At 36.4% G+C, this 21,419-nt stretch overlaps 1 protein-coding gene, 1 long non-coding RNA gene and 1 other non-coding gene across 3 annotated transcripts; 2 read left to right on the top strand and 1 right to left on the bottom strand.

Annotated features, from left to right (window-relative positions):
- Window positions 1-1,437: 1,437 nt before the first annotated feature.
- On the top strand, window positions 1,438-14,104 carry LOC114803672 (uncharacterized). The gene is made up of 4 exons (XR_003752119.2): window positions 1,438-2,027; window positions 12,960-13,484; window positions 13,555-13,677; window positions 13,741-14,104. It is a non-coding gene; the product is annotated as an uncharacterized LOC114803672 (long non-coding RNA).
- On the bottom strand, window positions 5,684-5,755 carry Trnae-uuc (transfer RNA glutamic acid (anticodon UUC)). The gene has a single exon. It is a non-coding gene; the product is annotated as a tRNA-Glu (tRNA).
- On the top strand, window positions 6,159-7,580 carry LOC105219455 (uncharacterized). Its single transcript, XM_011195636.3, has 2 exons — window positions 6,159-6,857; window positions 6,952-7,580. Exons 1-2 carry the CDS (start codon window positions 6,483-6,485, stop codon window positions 7,477-7,479), a joined length of 903 nt encoding a protein of 300 aa, XP_011193938.2. The 5' UTR covers window positions 6,159-6,482; the 3' UTR covers window positions 7,480-7,580.
- Window positions 14,105-21,419: the final 7,315 nt, after the last annotated feature.

Raw genomic sequence — 21,419 nt, forward strand, 5'->3', positions numbered from 1 at the left:
GACCTACCTCATACAAAGAATTATATGTGCATGAACTTTTTCCAAAAAATTAAAGATTACAAAATTGCAAATATTTCTGGGTATGCAAGTTTGTTATTATTAATGTATACGATATAAAAAACAAAAAATTAACATATTTCAAATTTTTTTAAGTATAAAACAGAATTGAAGTTTAGGCTAATAGTAAATATTTATATGTGCATTTTATTTTTTTTTGCCAGTAAATCCTATACATTTGAGTTTAACTGAAAGAAATGTTTATTTTAATAGTCAGTAGCATTGTCCTTATATTTTAAAACTAAATTAAGTCGCTTAATCAGAGAATTAACTACTGACTGTAGAATAGTTATGTTAATATTGGTCAATATTTAGGCTAAAAGTAAATATTTATATGTGCATTTTACTTTTTTTACCAGTAAATCCTATACATTTGAGTTTAACTGAAAGAAATGTTTATTTTAATAGTCAGTAGCATTGTCCTTATATTTTGAAACTAAATTAAGTCGCTTAATCAGAGAATTAACTACTGACTGTAGAATAGTTATGTTAATATTGGTCAATATTTGCTTTATGGTTAATTTAAGGTGACGTACTGTCTCAAACTGTTTTCCGTTTTGGAAAACCAGAGCAGAGAGCATCCCCCAGGGATCCTCAATAGGATTTTGGTTCGAAAAATTATATTTATTGTGATTTTCTGACTTAACTAGGTCCATATTTGAGCACTGCTTATCAAGTACGCAACTGCTGGCGGCCGAATCATCCCTTCGCACCGATAATCAATGTTATTTTTCGTCCGCTTAGTAGGACTTTTAAGAAATTTTGAGATACAGTTCCGATGTCGCTTTGGTATAGAGCCATTTTGAAACCGCTTTCATGCATTCCTATGATTATTACTTGTTTCTCGGCTGATAAACTAGAACCACGAGACATTTTTGGCTTAAAGTTAAATAAATGTAATCATTTTTTTAATAATTCATTAAGTTAATGCAACTACAACAATTTTGCAAAAAAAATTTTAACAAAAAAAGTTTTTGCTGCGATACTATCAGTAAGAAAGGGCAGCTAAACTGATTTTGCACATATAAATATTTACTATGCAATACCCAATTCACAAGCACATTATTAGTGTAACTGTACAACGAACGAGAAAAGTATGAAACAGTTTTCGTTGCATAGTAACGGCAACATATCAACCTTTTATTCCACATTTACCGAAATCCAAAAAATAACAGTGAATAAGAAATACAAACGAAAGCAGAAATGCACATATAATTCTTTGTATGAGGTATATAAGATTGATAATGGTATATCCATCAGATAGTTATTATATTCTAATCAAGATTTAAATTATACAAACGTGTATTAAGCTCTCATCCTCGTTAGCTGTGTACACATTTCAGAAAAAAAAAAAAAAAAAAATTGTTCAAAAGCTTTTCCAATAGCCAGCACATCGAAGTTTTAGAAACTTCTTGAGAATTTCATCAGCACCACGTCGCTGTCATCAAACGATTTCACAATTCCAAGAAATACTGCGCAGCGCGACTGTTACTAAGCACAGGAGCGCAATGGCAGCCAAGCAGTCTCTTTTCTAACCGCAAAGATTTCACCACTAATCAAACGATCTCCATGCGATTTGTCACGCCTCCGGAGGCTCGCTGTTGCCGAGTCGAATTTTCTTAGACACTCGGACGTTTTACGAAGGCGCTTTTAAGAGAGTTGTATACCATTTATTGGCACACGTGTTGCGTTTCTCCGCTGCCATTTGCAGTTAACGTATGCGCTATTAGTCACATGTGCTCGCGATTCAGTTGACAATACGTAACAGACTTCAAGGTTTGTACTACTGCTGCTTACTCATCGCCCAAGGTGCTGGCTTGCTCATTAACCTTTTCGAACTCTTAATACACCAATTAAGTAAATACACATGTACGAGCACATATTTGCTAACTAGCACATGTAAATAGAAGAAATTCGCAAATATTCCCGAGACTGGACAAATAGAAACATGCGTGCAGCTGAACAAATATGTGAGTATATATAATATGTAAGGTATGTACGAGTGTTAAATAGTAATTTACATACATTTGTCAGCTCCCTTAAACAAAGACGCCTTCGCTTTTATGCCTACATATATAATATACTAACTGGGTCCAAAACTGGGACGAGTAAGGCTTGAACATCATGCAACCCTCTTCAGATCTCTTAGCTTTCAACATTTCATCAGCTTAAGAGAATGGTAGCTGTATAGCACACTCAATCCGAAAGCGTCTGTTAGTCTGTAAAAGATGTGGATGGAGTAAGAGCCTAAGAACTCGAGAGCGTATTTTGGAATAAACTGAATCATACCATTTTCAGAGAATTGTGAAATCGCTAGAAATTAGCTGAGGAACCTGATTGTTTCGATACAAATACGAAGGTGTATATCTGTACGTTCGATTCTACAGATGATGTAATTATTTTACGATCACTTAACTGATAAGATATAGAAGGATCTATATACCCACACTAACAACTATAAATATCCGTATCGGAACTGTTAACAAAGAACTTTTGCTAAGACGCAAATTTCTATTGATTTCAACAACTTTCGAAATCCAATTGGACTACACAGTTGAACTTCGATAACTCTAAATTCTATAACTTGAAGTGCTCCATATCTCGAACTCTAGAATTGGCAATATAAGTGAAATTTCATACAAATTACCATCCATAACTCGGAAGTCTCTCTAACTCGAAGTTTTTTTGTGGATTATGGTGATTCGAGTTAGGGAAGTTCAACTGTAGTTAGATTACAAGAACTTGTGAAAATACCTTGGAAAATTTACAACTATGTTGTGGCATAAAACCTTTGTTAGTAAACTGGTTACTTGCGCCAGAGTTAATACTAATTTTTAACTATAATTCCAGTTTGTTCCCAAAGGAAAAGTCAAGATATTTCCATATGATTACTTTGAGAAATCTCACATTGACACCGTGTTTGTTGTCAAAACAGGGCGTTGCCGACACTCAAACCACCGTCATAAGCCCATCGCATTGCTATTAACATAAATCCAGTTGTATTTGTCAGCCAAAGCATGAATTTTCCTATAATCGCTTCTACAAGAATCCGCACTTGAGAGGAACACATGTAAATATGTATGCTGCTAGGTAAGTGGGATTTCATGCTACACAATTTAATACCGTCACTAATCCGATTAAAATTACCGGTAAACTCTCGAGGTAACTTAGCCTTTGTAGGGTAACCGATCGAAAATTCCAGTAGCAAAGTTAACGCGGCGCAGCGTATTACTTGTGAATGTGCAGAGGGTCTGTGGTATACATTGATATACATCATACATGGATAAATATTTACACATGTTCGCCGTATGTCACGTAAATTGTATGGATCTTTATAGCTTATGCTCATAGTTTAAAGGATGGAAGCATATGTACATACAGTCCGCGATTTGGTTTCCTATACTGACTGCAGCACTCTCCATCTTAGCTTATGAAGCTCTCTGAACTGACCAGCTGGCTATACACATGTATTGTACTTAATGAGCCAGCATCGTCTGCTGATTCGCAGTTTACAATAGCGTCGCCAAGTGGCATCGTCTGCTGGACCACTAATTGATATCAGGCGCAGCTAAGTCGCGGTATCCGCTCATTCAAATCTGCGATATCCCTTACATGTAATGTGTGTTCGGGATATCCTGACCAGGTACGTCGTACCGAATTCTGCTGTAAATTTCTAGCTCCTTCTGGCTTTTTAGTGCCATTCACTCATTCATACATATGTACATATAAATAGAAGACTCACTAGCTCAGCCGACAAGCCAAAGTGAAAATGCGACATATACCCTCTCACAGTCATAGCCACACATAGAGCGCACATTCGTGTGCCTCTGGACTGTAAGCCGTAGTAATTAAGCAACAATTAACCGTAAACAATTGCGCTTTGTTCGTTCAAAATCCATGCAAACTGTTCGAAGTTAATTGCTTTGACTATTTTTAGTGGCATTTCGGGTATTGGTCTAATCGATTTGGTGAACGCTGACGCCTTTAAAGCGCATTGTGAACGCGCCTATTGAATGGCTATTGTGTCGGTTTTGAGTGGTCGCGCCTTTCAAATTAAACAAGTCGTCGAAAGGCGAAGTGTTTCATGGGAAGAACGCATTTGTCGCGGAGTGCGACGGGCAGCAAGAACAATAGAGGCAAAGGTGGTAAAAGTGGCAAGCAAACAGGCGACGCAGAGCTGAAAGTGGCTAAGGCAAAGGAATATTATTTGACGGAAATATTCATATTTTTATATATGTATGTACGTACTTAAAGTGTAATACAGATTAGCTGTCATAGAAGCTCGTTATGAGTAGATCACCAGCTGACTTGGCTCTTAGTGACTGATAAATCGACAATCGCCGCCAAACTATTAAGCTGTCGCGAGAACTAAACCCGCTCATATATTATGTATGCCACTAAACGAGCGACTAATGCGATTTATGTGCTCAAAGCCTATTCATTAAAAGAATATTAAATGTTTTGCCCTAATCAAGTCGCATAACCTGTCGACTGTCTGCGACTTGATTGCCGGATTTCTGCTCAGCCGCTTCGCATATGTTTACTTAAGTTTACATATGCACTTGTGATTAAAAGCGACGTTCTTCGTGAACTAATGAATTATGCAGAAATGGCTGAGTAGGAAAATAATTAGTCAATATGGCAAGAGATGATTAGTCGGCGATTAGAAATTTATGTGTATGCGTGCCTAGTGACCTTGGTGAGTACATAGAGTATTTCGAAGTAATTATGAGCGATTGAGGCGATTGACAGTGTTTGATAAGTCTTTAAAATATATTCTAAATAAATTTATAATAATAATAATAAATCATTGGTTGAGGAAGTATCCCCCTATTTCTGTTCTTAATCAATCGATTGAGACCAAATGTGTTCTTCTTCGGGTCTGAATTTCTGAAGGTCTTTTCTACTTTACACCTGATCAACCATAATACTTCGATACTTCTAAGAAAAATACTTTGGGATTTCTAAAAAAAAGATACATTTTCTAAATTCATCCGATCTTCTACTGGGATATTAACACATTTTATAAAACAAATAATACCAACCCTTGTACCGTCTATAAATACACGAAATTTGAAACACTCCTCTATGAAAACATACATACAACTGTATGTTAAACCACACTCATCAATTTAGACGCTCGCAAGCCGAACTGATAGCATTATCACTAACGTAATCGTACACGCTGACCTTTTAACACTTACGGAGCATAGCCTTTCTACTCGTATATAATATTCACACACAAACACTGAATGTATGTTTGTTAGCACTTTCTTCACAGCATCTTTGAGCAGATAAGATTCTCGAAAATATACTCTATAGACTTGCCTTCTTGTTCAGCGGCTACAACGAGTAAAAGGCTCTTATCAGTTAATAGTTCGATCGTCAAGCCCAAGGCTTCGCTGCAATAAAGCATCCAACATGTTTGAGAGAGATCATACGGAATGATAAAGTGTGGTATTGAAATACCGTTCGTTTCGAAATTTCGTAGAACACACATTTAATTTAGTAGAACGTGCGACAAAAAACAGGGAACTAACAGTATGCGATGTAGCCTGATGGAAATGTTGGCAGTGAAATTAAATTATTAAAATAAAATTAATAAGACAAGAAATAAAAAAAAATCTTCCCATACCGGGAATCGAACCCGGGCCTTCTGGGTGAAAGCCAGATATCCTAGCCACTAGACCATATGGGATATGATAAAATCTGGCGTATATATGTTAGTTGAGTTGTCATTATTTCTATAAATCTGAAGCAGAATTTTCTCGAAATACTTTCACTCAAGGTCTTATAAATAGACAGAACTTTCTAACAGAATATTATATCTAAAAAAATATTTTTTAATGACTAATCGAAAAATTATTTTGCAAATCGAAAAAATTTAAGCGAAATATGACACTAACAAAAAGATAAAATATTAAGATTCCAAAAAAAAATAAATTTTAATTTTTGAAAAAATCTCAATTTTATTTAAAAAAAAAATTTTGAAAAAAAAAATTCAAAATTTATGTAAATATTTTTTTTTTAAGAAAACTGTTACTGAGAATGTGTCTAACTTAAAAAAAAGAAAAACAGAACAATTATTGTGTTTTTGGACATATTTCCATACTTCTAAAGTAAAATGTACAAATCTAAAATACCCTAGCGCGCTAATTCTCGCCTGTATAAAATGTTTTTTCAAATACTAAAACGCTCATGCTAACATTGCTACGTCGGCTTAATCTTCGCTTTATGCTACGCTCGGCAAATCGAACAGCTAATATTGCTTACAAATTCGCAACATGTGGCAACGCCAAAGCGCGATGTTCGCCTGGCCTGTCTTCAAACGTGTCTGACAACTCGTAGCACGTCTTATCACATTATTTTAGTATAGCTTATACGGTCCGAGTGAGAAGATTATCTTTATTATTATTAAGCGGAAGATGTCCGAACTACAAAACGTATCGTGTCTCGGTGGTGGTGTGCAATTCTGGAAGGATTTCATAAAAATCTATGAGGAATCGCCAGCGCTATGGGATCCCAGAAGTATGGCTTACAAAAAGCCATATCTGAAGCGCGAAGCTTACACCAAACTACGCGACAAGCTGCGCGAAATCGATCCGAATGTACAAATCGACTATGTGAAGCGGCGCATCAACGGACTGAGATCCTGCTACCGGCGCGAACTGCGGCGCATACAGGATAGCAAGCGGAAGGGTGATAATTTGTATCGGCCAACGTTGTTCTACTTCAAAGAGATGAATTTTCTCGATGACGTGCTCGACATTGATATCGAACGAGACGAGCGGGAGGGTAAAGTAAGTGCGGCCGAGCGATAACACACACCACCTATACATTTCTGAATCGTTGGCAACGGTTTTATTGCTATTATTAATTTTTTATTATTTACAGATTGAAAGACGCGGCCGTAAGCCGAACACAAAGCTTACGAAGAAGCGCGTGCAGCCAGATTCGTCGCAGAGTTCGAGCACAGACGAAGATAGCGAAAAGTCTTCAGCCGCTTCAGCTTCAATACAAACGGCAACAACGTCACAAACACAAACACAGCAACAACAACCCGTCGCTACACTAAGCTCACAACAGTTGAACGGCTTGTCGCTGCCAAGCTCAAGCGTCGATGGCGGCGTCGCCAACTCACACGCACTGACAGCATCGCTTTCGCTGGAAGCGCAGACTTTGGGCGCTAGCTGGGTGGCGCTCTATCACCGCTTGGAGCGCGATCAGCAGCTCTATGCGAACAAAGCCATAATGGAGGTGCTGTATCAGGGCGCTTTGGGCCGCCTCAACGCGGACTCTTACAAATCGCTGGAGCGCGATATGAGCCATAATTTTCTGGACGATCACCGCATCCTGGATGCGATCAATGAAGAGTTGGCGACCGATTTTATCACAAAAGCGGATGTGGAGGGTTTCTACTGAGATTTTTTTTATATTTTTTTTGTTGTTTTTTTATACAAATGGGGTTTTTTACGTAAACATTTATTGTAAGTTGTGTATTATTTAGTTAAATATATTTTTGTTTTCATTTATGAAAATAACAAAATTGTTCGTTATTTATCTGTGTATACTGTAGCCAGTCTTTAACATAACGAAGCTACCTGCATTGTATGAATGACATTTCAAGTTGTTTATGACTTGGGTTGACAAGTTATTATGTAACTAATAATGAACAAAATATTTTCAAAATAAATATGAGGACATATCATATACATACATAAATACATATGTACTTACTCAAGCAGCCACTAATATTCCTACCTTCTCTCCCTCGCATTTACATACAAATATCTTGACTTTCCCTTATGGATATTTATGTCCTGCTATCGCTTCAAATCGCCCGTGTTTTTGTCCTTTTGTTTATTAATGTGTAAGTGCACATGTTTATATTTATAGCTGGCGAGGCTCGGTATCTATATACATACATATGTATGTATATATGCTTCTGGGTAAATATGTATTTAAGAGTATGAGCCTATTTATTTTTGGCACTTAGCTCAGCTCAGCTGTAACAGCGAGGTACACATTTCTACCTTTTTCCGGCAACACGGTCAGCTGTTTTGCTCCCATGGCTGTTATCAGCCGGTGTCCTTACAAGTAACGGTGCCTATGCACAGCGCATGCGCGTTATCTGGTACATATGCACAAACAATTGATGGGCTCTCGCTTTGTATTTAAAAGATATCCTGTTTATATACGTATAAGGTTATTTTTATCCGCTGAACAGCTGTGCTTGGTAGAACAGGAGCTGTAGAAGAACGCAAACACCGCGAATGAAATTGATTTTTCAATATTTTCTTAGGCTGACGTGAATTTTCTCAGCATTTTTAAGACCATTCGTTAAAAAAATTTATAATTTTTTGTTTATTGCCTTTTATGCTTCATTTGAATGAGATGAGATCTTAATCAATAACCGATTTTATATTAATGTATGAGATATACATATTACTAATCTTATGTGAATGAATTATTCTATAAAAGATAGGTCTACAACTTTGTTTCTACCGTTTTCAAATAGATGTCTCTAGAGTCAAGCACTGGTCGATTAAATCGATTAAATCGTTTTATATCGATCTTGGACAATTCTGTCAACATTAACCCAACAAAATATTTGTAGAGATCTGTTTGCATCCCAAACTTATTCTCAACTGACATTTCTTTCTATTCTCTTACACAAAAAGATTACTTTGGAGAATATTTAAGCACTTCAAAGCCGATGTTTAGATCTTATTTTTCTTCTTTGACACCACAGCCGTGGGTCGATCTGGGTCGAGTGCATTAAACTTCGTCAGTTGCCTCTATCCTGTGCGAGATCGCGCCAGTTGTACAACCCAAGTGCATACAGCTCCCTATTCTTCCATTGGAGCCAATGCTTTCGTTGTCCTCCCATGGTTCTCGAATCTAAAGATTTTTACGCTGAAGCTACTTCCTCCAATCGTACGACAAGAATTCGTTGAATTTTTATGCTCTTAATTATATTGTATATGTAATTGTCGCCGCAGATCTCGTATAGTTCATGGTTCCATCTTTTACATGCTTCATCGTTCAAGTGGACGTCACTGTGGAGTACAGTTCTCTCAAATACTCCAAGCGCTTTCTTACGTTCCGTTCGTCATCGTCCATGTGTTTGCACCGTTTAACAGAACGGAACTTCTATATTGTAATTTTTGTTCGTCGAGAGTTCAGATCTGACGCCTTTTCATCATCTTGTAGGTTCAAAAATAGAATTTATTCAAACATTATCTGAAAAATTATCCTCTCTTTACTTCTAACGATAGTTCAGTGCGAGCAAGTATATACAATTCGATTTCAGTGCTGCCAGTTTGTATGGAAATTTGGCTTGTCTATAGCAGTTAGCCAATCGATGACAGCTATTATATTTTTATACCAGAAACTGGAGATAGTCGATACCTTCAATGCGAAGTATTTTCAAGTTCTCTCAGTGAGTGGCTCTTCTAGTTTCTCGTTTTTAACCAGAAGGACACCATATTTAAAATTATTTTTTGAATTTTGATAGCATTAAGGTTTTTTTTTTTTAATTTTTCTCAAATTTACTATTGGTTAATTTTTGCTAAACTAAAAACTCTTAAGCAAAACAAAATTACTAGCTGAAGGATATCCGTTTAGCAGCAATTAAAATGTACTTTATTGGTAATTATTTTTTTTTTCGTGAAAATTCACTTTCGTAATTTTGTTTTACAACATTAAAAGCAATGCTTTCCTGTTGGCCCGATTTCGCTGGCATACGCGCATGCAACTAAAACTATTTACACAAAGACCAAAAATATATATTTGTTTTGAAAAAAAAAAAATAAAAATTCAAAAACTATTTTGGTTTTTATATAAACAACAACATAATAAAAATTTAGAAGTGCCAAAGACCTTCAAGTACGTTTGTGCTACTGTTAGCTATACAAATATGGCAAATAGTGCAACACACCGTAGTCAACTCATTCAGAAGGTGGATGTCTGTACTTACTTATTTGCTTAGTTGTATACATCTGTATGTATGTATGTAAAGCGATATAAATATTTGTCTATTTCATAAGCATCCGTGCGGCTGTACAATCGCTCGCCCGACAAACAAAGCGCACATCCGTTCGAACAGCTATTCATCCTGTCTGTCTGTCTGCCTCGCCGCGCCACTTGTTCACAGTTAGCTTTCGCCATTATCGCCGGTTTTAGTGCGATAATTAAATCTGCATACAACCGAATGTAGGGTCGTAGCCATAATTTACATATGCCTGCTTGAATTTCGCATATGGCCAATGCAATACATACAAGCAAGCACAGATACATATATATTTACATGCTAACGCTGGGTGTATGTGTTGAAACGCACGCACTTGACGCCAAGCGTTGGCTGTAAAGCGCTGACCGGCAACGCCAATTGTTGGAGCTAAGCGCGCTGCCAATTGCAAACGCTCACAAAGTTAGTGATTAAATGCTAAGGCGCAGCTGCGTTTCAGCAGCACGTTTGCGAAATACATACATATATCTACACTTGTATGTGTGTATGTAATGCGCTTATTGTATGTAACGCCCGGCAAAATAGTTCCAGACAGTAATCAAATAAAATAGTTCACACATTTGCCAGTGTTGTGTTCGCCGCTTTATTTTTTCACACTTTGCTTTATTTTTAATAAATTTTTTCACTTCATTTATTTTCATCTCATCTCAAACAACTAACTACAACTATTCCATGTGCTATGATGGGCACACTATCAGCAGCCCCATGTGGAGCAAACTAAACAATATTTCGCATTCAAGTGCTTAGACCGCATTCCCCTCCCCGCCCAATTCTATATGTACATTAATGTATACAGAGCAGTTTGACGCCGTCTGTCTGTCATTCGACTATGTTGAGAGCACTCATTTGCTTGCTGATAAGCTTTGCCAGCATATATAGTTAAATCTCTAAATAAATATATGTTTGTGTGTGGCATATTTGCAAATATTCTAGTGTCTGTGTGTGTGTTGCATACTAATTATTGTTGCATACAGTAGTATTTAAATAAATATATACATTTACAAATATACATACAGATGGCTGAATGGCCTTTAGCGCGCCGTGGAGAAGCAACAAAGTTGGGGCGCGGGCGACATTAAAGTAGGACTGCTTGGCGACACTGCCGGGTGTAGTCAGTGGAGAACACCAGTAATTGGTTCATTTGTTTATGTCGTGGTTGGTTATATTATTGCCTCCCCAGTAGCTTTTCATTAATCAATTAGCGCATATTGGCGACAATCTGGTGGACAGCCCGACAGATAACTGGTGATGAGGCTGATTTCACTGGATTTTTTTTCTATTCTTTTAATGGAGAATAATTTAATCGATAGCATATGAGAGAATATCTTAGCTTTAGATATTTAACTTAGCGGTTAAAAGGGTTTTGTAGACAATCTAAAATACACTGAAGGGATACTGTTACCGACAGCTTCATTAATAATCGTGGTCAGTACCAAAAATATTAGGTTGGCAAATATATCCCTTCCGCTTTTTTGATCTTTATTCAATGCTTTATAGAAAGTTTCACAGTAATCGAATTAGTTCAAATATGCGTCGTTTCGTTTGATAATCTGTTTCCATCTAGTTCTGTCTTAATACCCACTCGTTGGAGATATTTGCGAAGAACTCGGACAGCCAATTTTCACAAGCCTCTTCTGAGTTCAACTTTATACGACCAAAGGCGTTTGCCATGGGCAGGAACAGGAACAGGTAGGTGGCGTTATGTCCGGACTATTTAGTGGAAGCGATAAAACCTCCCATCCGAGCTACCGTAGCTTCTGACGAGTCATAAACGAAGTGTGTGGTCTGGCGTTGTCCTGGTGGAACACAATACCCTTCCTGTTTGCCAATTCTGAACGCTTCTGGTCGATCGTCTGCTTCAAACGGTCTAGTAGTTCGCAGTAGATGGTTGAATTAAGCGCTCATAGTGGATGATTCCCTTCCAATCCCACCATACACACAGCAAAACCTTCCTGGCCGACAATCCCGGCTTGGCCACTATTTGGGACGATTCACCAGCCTTCGACCACGACCGTTTTCGCTTGATATTGTCGTATGTGATCCATTTTTCGTCGCCAGTCACCATCCGCTTCAAAAATGGGTCGAGTTCGTTCCGTTTCAGCAGCATATCGCAGGTGTTGATTCGGTCCAGAAGGTTTTTTTGCTTCAAATCATGGAGCACCCAAACATTCAGTCTTTTTGTGTATCCAGCCTTCTGAAGATGGTTTAAAATGGTTTGGTGACTAACTCCCATCTCCTGGGCGATGTCACGAGCTGCCACATGTCGGGCTAACTCAATGTTTTCCATGATTTGTTCGGTATTCGTCGTCACAGGTCTGCCGCCGGCTGGCTTATCCATGGTGTCGTTTTCCTCCGCTCTGAATCGTCGAAACCATTCCTCTGCAGTTCGAAGTGATAGAGAACCTTCCCCCAAAACACCATTAAACTCACGGAATCTTTAGCGGATTTGCCTTTAAAGAAGGAAGTCTTTAAATTAGCGTCGCAGGTTATATCAAGACCTCCCAAAGATGTATAGTATTGCCAAAAAGGCGGAAGGGAGATATTTGCCAACCTAATATATTTCTCCAAAAATATAACTCCAGAGATAGGGAAATAAAGTAGATTAGTATAGAGATATCAATCGAGTTCAATATCTTTAAATGCCTGCAATTTCTAAAGCATTAAACTTCGATTTTAAGTTGAAACAGATTAAGAGCAACATAACAGATATGGTTTTCATACTTGCTGCTTCACTAATTTTAATTTCATTATTAGATTTACTTAGAAAATATACTGCACCCTTAGAAACTTCCAAATATTACTCCCCTCTCCCTTCCCGACATTTCTGCACACTTAACACTCCAACATTAATTCGAATATTTATTTTTAACAGCTTTTTTCGACTGCCTGACCACACTCAATACACCGCTACTACCCTATTGACACAAGCCACTTGCTGCTTGTTTTTTCTTGCTGCTACTGCTGCTGTTGTTGCGCGCCCTCCTTTTCAATTACTCTTACTCCAATTTAAGTAAATAAGCGATTCTATTTTTGTCTTGCACAAAATTAAACTTTCGAGCGGAGCAGAGAGCAAAGCAAAAGCGCTGGTCACAACTGTTCGACGGTTTAATTAAATGTGTGCAACAACAACAAAAACGAGCGAGAAAAAACTACAAAAATAAATGTTGAAAATATTGGAAAATTGCGAAAAACAACGGGCAAAAAGAAGAATATTAACGAACAGTTGCAAAAAAAAGCGCAGAAAAAGCAGCAAAAGCAGAAGAAACGCCACTTTGGAGCACGTTTTAAAATTGTCACATCAATTTGACTCCAAGTGCGTCTGCATGTGGCAGGCAACAACATACAACTACACATGTGGAGCTGAATGTGCGCTGCTTTGGTGTGTGCTTACCGAACTGTGAGTGCTGTCAATTAGAAATGAACGTTAATTTATTAAATCAACAGACAATTGTTCTCGTTATTTGCAGGCGGACATACACTCATATATACAGATGTATATATGTATTTGCAAGTATATATGTATATATGAGAGAGTGTGTGTGTAGGAGCATGTGTACCAAGAGACATTCGAGTGAGTGCTGAATCGCATGGTAAGTTGAAATTACATATACGAGATTTTTGAATTTCTAAAAATTCAACCTTTTATACTCTAGCAACATGTTGCAGAGATACATGTTCTCAACAAGAACCAAACAATCAATAAATCAATCGAGCATCGTTGAAGAGAACGGAATAAAACGTTGCATAAATACTGCCTTTGAGAACCAGTATTGCTCGTCTAAATATTGACGACATCGGACTATAATTTTTCAAGTACCCAGATATTGAAGACCTCAGGATCCGTGACTAATTTTATACCGAAAATATAGGCAAGTCTCTCACAAGTTTTTAGAAGTTCAGAGGAATCTTTTTCCTTTCAAAATGTGCCTCACTACCAAAAATGGTTAAAATCGAGTCATTAGTACACCTAGCTCCCATATACCAAATATTACGATTTTCGAACTTCCAACGAACTTTACATATGTACACTGGTGGTCACATAATTAAGGACACTCCGTTTTCTTTTAAAATATTGGTTTATTTTATAATTTAAAAGCGACATATTTTTTAAACTTCTGTTACCAAATTTATTATCTTCTAAGGTATAGATTTATTGAAAATTTAACGAACAAATTGTTTCCCATCTGAACCAAATAAATTAAACTTGGATTCATCGCTCAACAGTATTTGTTTCCAAAAATCTAAGGGTTTTCCGATATACTCCCTTGCAAATTTAATACGACTCTTTAAGTTTTTGTTTGATACGTGCGGTTTTTTTTCTTGCGATTCAAGAAGACGACATCTGATGGTTCGTGTTGATACATCGTTGGTCAGTTGATCCTTTATCGTGCCAAGAATTTGCCTGGAAGTTAAAAAAGGATTCGCCTTGCAAACTCTACAAATTACACGATCGTCCTTTGAAGTAGTTTTTCTGGGCCGTTTTTTTTCTTATTTTACTCCCTGTCCTCCGTGATGAATCAAAGCATTGTGAACCATTGATTTTGCGCATAAAAGTTCCTTCGCTACGGCTCTAATGGACATTTTTTCCTTCACGTACTTGTAAATAATCATTTTCCTCAATTCTGGAGTACAACTCTTTTTTCGACTCATATCTAACAGTTATTTTATTTGATATTGAATATTTAGTTAATATACAAATGATTTATACAACTTACCGCAAGTTTTTGTGTTAAAATAATAAAAAATCTAATAAAAAAAAATGGTGTCCTTAATTATGTGACCAAGCACATTCATAATACAATAAATTCATCAAACCGCCGAATTTTAGTAAAAGTGTCTAAATTTGTCACTCAAAAACGTGCTACATTTTTGAGCACAGTTATAATATACCGTTGCAATTTACAGTGGGTCTCTAGGCGAAAATTTAGTGCTAAAAACATTGAACTGAAACGCGTGTTTTACTCAACTTTATTTTGTCCCTAATTATGTGGCCACCAGTGTATATCGTATACATAGGTTAATATATGAGATATATGAACAAAATTAAGTGAACGTATAATATTGGGTTATAATTTAGCTTGGTGATGAAAATTTCTGAAATCGGTTGAAGAATTACCACAGCCCCCATATGCCATATACCAGGATTTTCGTCATTCTAGAATACTTTATATTGAATACATGATCAAATTGAGTGTTGTCTTAAAACAAATTTGTGAAAACAGGTTCCTCAAGACCTCATAACTGACCACATGAGACTATAAATTCACAAAAATATATTCCAATTGTGTACTTGTCACATACACACACATACATACATTTGTATATAGAAAATGATTTCTTTATTTTTTTCAATCAAACTACAATCGTAAATGAGTAGTAACCAAGCAGCGTTACCAGTATGAACTGGACTTTATAGTTTTTATTGTACAGGCTATCACTTTACCCTCGTCCGCGTGTCAGCCGCTGCGGTCGTCGCTGCTGCCGCTTTGTTGTTGATTCTTGCGCTGATAATATGTTTAAGTAGCTTTAAAGTAGTGTAGTGTAGTATTGTATTTTATTTATATGTATATTTTCCCCACACACACACACACACAACTCATACTACTTGCTACGATTCGCGACGCTTTTTGCACGCTGCCGTTTAATTTGATTCCACTTGCCCCGCGCCCCACGCACTCATGCCGTACGTACGCCTGAAGGTTGTGTGTCGTCAAATGGCAGCAAAAACAACAAAAAACACACAGAAGAATTTAATTGTAAATAAACAAAGCTTCAAGTGATAAGATTAATGTGAGCGCAGATTGCTAAAAATAGCGCGCGACAGTTGTTGTTGTTTTTCTGAGCATACTAAATGGAGCAACGTCATAAATTTGTTAGTTTAATAACGACATGCGAGGCAATACGCGTTGAGCGGGTCTAAATTTAAGGAATTTATTTTGAAAATTTTTAAATGAACTGTCAAATGCGAACTAAATGACTGCTCTGGTATGTGGCAAACAAAATTTCGGCGCATGCAACAACAACAACAACAATGATTTGTCTGAGAAAAAAAAACTATTTTGCAACTTATGATTTTGACTTGTCAAGGCTCAAAAATATTTTCGATTTTCTAAATATAAGATCACATAAATTCTTGCTGTTTATATATAGTATGAAGAGAGGTAGACAGAGACCAAATTTCGCATTAAATCGTGCTAATCAACACTTAGCGCCAGACAAGTTGTTTTTTTTTTTTTTTTGAAAGAACGGTTATAGTAATAATATACTAGATTAGTAATTTTACCACGCTCTTTTTGCGATTTGTTCTCATTTAATTTAGCTCAGCTCAAAGTAATCAAATTTCGTCAGTTTCTACAATTCCGTGTTGCTCCATTAATAGTCACGCATGGAACGTGACCATCGCGATGATAACAGACTATGAGACCCACATTATTTTTAAATTATAGTACTACAACAATATATTTTAGTATTCCTAAGAACGCTGATAAGAACACAATGAACCCATAAAACAAGCATCCAATGCAAACTTGGTTCGTACCCCCATATATTGTATGTACATTGGAGTGCATAAAAAAGAAGCGAAGAAAGCTTGCACTGAAGAGGTGATAAGATTGTAGTTATAATATTTATATATATATATGTTGCGTAGTACAACAAAAACAACTGTTATGTTATGGAATTGAGCTCATATATGTATTAAAGTAAGTTATAAGCAGATATCTTAATATATGCGCGAATCTTACAAGCAACTAGTATAAATTTTGTGTTTAAAGGAATGAAAATATTGTTGAAAGCGCTTATACTCTCTTCTATTCAATTGAACTGCTTAAGGGGTTATACCAGTTGGACATTTTCCAAAAATCGATTTTTTTATTTTTTGCTTATTCGATTGTTTATACTCTCAAATATATCCTGTGAAAGCGGTTAGATCTATCTTGTATCTTGAATAGTTTTGAATGGTAGCGTTCTGATGAGCGACCACTCGCAGGCATAAGTCCCCATATTCGAAACTTAAAACGCGTTTTTCTTGAAACAACATTTCTCAAATTTGCTGACATCATAACTCAACGCTCTATTGACCGATCGACTGAAAATCCAGCTGAGTATTCTTTAATATATTTGAAATATATACAATGACCTACGATTTTTTTTCTTTTTGATTGGTTGAAAATTTTCAATTTGGCATTTAAAAAAATACCATTTTTTTACCTAAAATATATATATATAGTTCCTGTAGGAGTAGCAAGGAGCATAGGGCCACTTTTACCTAAAAAACGAACTTTTCTTTTCTGAACTACGCCATTTTGTTAATCTTTGATATTTTTCAAAAATAGTAGGCCATTTTATAGGAAATATATTTAACTTTAATAACCTTTTTGAATTGTATTGTTTCAGCAACTCATTCGGCCGTACTCATGTCAGCAGTTAGGGAAATTTTTTTTTTTGGAAGCTCCGAAGATAGCACATAACTCCGTTATTATACTCTCGCAACAAATGTTGCTAAAGAGAGTATTATAGTTTTGTTCACATAACGGTTGTTTGTAACACCCAAAACTAAACGAGTTAGATATAGAGTTATATATACCAAAGTGATCAGGGTGAAGAGTGGAGTTCAAATCCGGATGTCTGTCCGTCCGTCCGTCCGTCTGTGCAAGCTGTAACTTGAGTAAAAATTAAGATATCTTGATGAAACTTGGCACAGTTATTTCTTGGCACCATAGGAAGGTTGCTTTCGCAAAATCGGACCACTGCCACGCCCACAAAATGGCGAAAACCGAAAACACATAAAGTGCCATAACTAAGCCATAGATAAAGCTATGGAAATAAATTTTGGTATGAAGGATCGCACTTTGAAGGGGCATATTTGGATGTAATTTTTTTGGGGAAGTGGGCGTGGCCCCGCCCCCTACTAAGTTTTTTGTACATAGCTCGCAAACCAATAGAGCTATATAAACCAAACTTTCTGCAGTCGTTTTTTTTAGCCACTTCCTAATACAGTCCAAAAATGAAAGAAATCGGATAATAACCACGCCCACCTCCCATACAAAAGTTAGGTTGAAAATTACTAAAAGTGGGTTAACTCATTAACAAACAACGTCAGAAACACTAAATTTCACATAAGAAATGGCAGATGGAAGCTGCACTCAGATTTTTTACAAAATGGAAAATGGTCGTGGCGTCGCCCACTTATAGGTCAAAAACCATATCTCAGGAACTACTCGACCGATTTCAATGAAACTTGGTTTGTAATAGTTTCCTTACATCTCAATGATATGTTGTGAAAATAAGCCAAATAGGTTCACAACCACGCCTACTTCCTATATACCAGAACTTTGAAGTGGATCTGAATCGTTTACATTACAATATATAAAGTAAGCACTAGTGAAGATATCGGTGCAGAACTTTGCACAAATACTATGTTAATAGTGTGGCAGCCCCATTCTAAAAATCACCGAAATCGGACCATAGGCTTTTAAGGCCCCATACATCGAACACGAGGACCTCGGTGCTTCTAACCTAATATTAGGGTTTCCAACTTTCAATGGACTTTATACAATATATATGACGAATATGTGGGTCAAATTGTGTATTATATAATATAAATAAAGTTAAATAAGTAAATTGCGAGAGTATAAAATGTTCGGTTACACCCGAACTTAGCCCTTCCTTACTTGTTTTATATATTTTTTTATTAAAATTATATCAAATGCCTATAATTTCACCTTCAACTGTCATCTTTTCAAATACCTAAAGTTTAAAACGTGTCGATGTTGTTACTAACTATTTTATTTGTTTTCCAATTATTGCCACGTGTAGTCAAATCTACGTCACAGACACTTATATTCACCAATTAATAATTGATGCCTATAGCTTATCAGTTGTCTCTCAATATGTAATCTGCACTAACAAATATGATGAACTGAAGTATGTATTTAGTAAATATTAAAATAATATTAGTAGAAACTATAAGTACACTTATACGCTTATAGAAAGGGTTGTCGTACTTGAGTTTCTTAAATACAAAAATTAAGCGGTATAAAAATTAAAACCACGAGGCGGCAGATAATTAAATATTTTAAACAAAAGTGATATTCACACTCTCCAGCGGTTATTTGTATAGTCAATTGTGTTAGACTGAAAAGCTTATGGGTCTAATGTAGTCTAGTGCTAAAGTAGTCCCAAATTTATGTATCAGCCTTTGCAGGGAAAGGCTAGAATCACTTATATATATCATTTAAAGAATCTCTTTTGTAATAATAGTGTTCATAAGACCTTGTCCGCCACTAGCAACGCTGCAAAGCGTCTGAAACTATTCTGCAAATACTTGTTATATGACTAATCTCGAACTAGTCATAATCTATTTGAACTTTTAATTTGCATTTGAGCGCAAAATCTAATCAGCTCTTACTAATTTTCACAACTACACAAATATTTAATTAATTTAGCTTTTCGCTTATCATTAAATAAACAATTTTGTCTCACGCTGCCTTGTAATACGTGCGCGCGTATGTGTACATTACGGATGCGGCTGGCGAACTCACGTAACTATTTTCACACATTTATATATACAAATATATATATAATTTTGCAAATAAATAATATTTATATTTTTTTTTAATATTAAATTTTCATAAAAATAAAAACAAACACAAAACACTTAAAAAGTAATCATTCTAAATTATCTAAGAAACAATGCTAATTAATTATGTTATCTAAAATTTAACTAATTACTATTGTTTACTACTATTTATTCAATATGTTTGTATTTATTTATTATTTTTTTGCAAATGCCACGATAAGCGTAAACGAACGCCATGCACGCTTATAAGCGTTGTAAATATGTATTCGAGTATCTGTGAGTATATTTGTATGTACGCTAATCGTCTGTTTTGAATACCAACCGACGTCACTTGTTTACGAAAATTCGCCAAAAAATTCAACACTATCTCAAAATAGTAATTTATATATTTTTTTTACTATCGAACGTAGTGCCGTCTGATATGAAGGCGGTCGATCAGCGTGCGGCCACGCTTTGCGAATTAACCGACGCATGTCTGCAGGCATAAAGTCTGGCAAACTGACTGTTATACTACAATTAAAAAACAAAATTTACATACACACAAACGAATATTTGCACTTAGAGGTACATACGGACATACATACATGTATGTGCAAAGCAGTAAGCTTCTGCGTCCAAAATGCCACAGTGGGCCTTTTTATCTAATTCATGTGTGTTTTAATTTGTGATTCGTCAACTATTTTATATACATATGTATGTATGTCCACTCACTAGTGTTTTTGAGCATGTTTACTACTCGCAAATTTAGGTCACACGTTTTAAAAACACAATTCTAATGCGCAATTTAATTTCCTCTAATTTTTTTTTAATATCAGAGAAATATTTTTTTTCTTAAGTCCATTGTTTTCGGAATGCTTAATTGCTGATATTTAAGTTCATTCATGTGTTGGGTGACCAATGAAACCTTAAGGGTTTTGTAATCACAACGATGACTAAGCAATTTTAACATATCCGATTGCATACATACATATGTACAGGCATATAAAGGTCTCTCGAAGGCTATATTATGGACCTTGGATATCGTAACCCTTACAAAATATAATTTTAAAGTAATATACGTACATACATCGTAACCAGCATCAACAACACCAACAATGTCAGCCTCGAAATCCAACGCAGAATCACTCTTGCCAATTGGTGCTACGTTGGACTGAGTACACAATTGAAAAGTAAAGTCCGCTCTCGACGAACCAAAATCAAACTCTACAAGTCGCTTATCATTCCCGTCCTGATTTATGTTGCAGAAGCGTGGACGAGGTCAACATCCGATGAGACGGCACTAGAAGTATTCGAGAGAAAGGTTCTGTGCAAGATTTATGGTCCTCAGAACATTGGCAACGAATACCGCAGACGATAGGACGATGAGCTCTACGAGTTATACGACGACATTGACATAGTTCAGCGAATAAAAAGACAGCGGTTACGCTGGCTGGGTCGTGTCCTAATGGACGAAAACACTCCAGCTCTGAAACTGTTCGATGCAGTACCCGCAGAAAGAAGCCGCGGAAAAGGACGACCTACACTCCGTTGGAGCGACCTGGTTACACTTGTGATCTCCAACTAGCGCCGAACTGCTAGGGAAAGAGAGGAGTGGCGCGCTATCATCGATTATAACCAGCTATAACCGGCTAAGCGGTTTCCACGCCAATTACATACATACTATATAGGCTCCTTCCGGTCTTCGATCTCTTTATAGTCAGTAAAAGTTGCATTTAAATTTGTAAAACCGGACATGTTACTGGGGTTCTATGA

This window comes from Zeugodacus cucurbitae, chromosome 4 (genome assembly GCF_028554725.1).
Source record: "Zeugodacus cucurbitae isolate PBARC_wt_2022May chromosome 4, idZeuCucr1.2, whole genome shotgun sequence".
Lineage (NCBI taxonomy): Eukaryota > Metazoa > Arthropoda > Insecta > Diptera > Tephritidae > Zeugodacus > Zeugodacus cucurbitae.

Excerpts from the sequence above, each read along its gene's own strand:
- LOC105219455 (XM_011195636.3), top strand. The coding sequence starts at position 6,483 with ATGTCCGAACTACAAAACGTATCGTGTCTCGGTGGTGGTGTGCAATTC. Across the intron at positions 6,858-6,951 it reads GAGACGAGCGGGAGGGTAAA|ATTGAAAGACGCGGCCGTAA; the intron begins GTAAGTGCGGCC and ends TATTATTTACAG.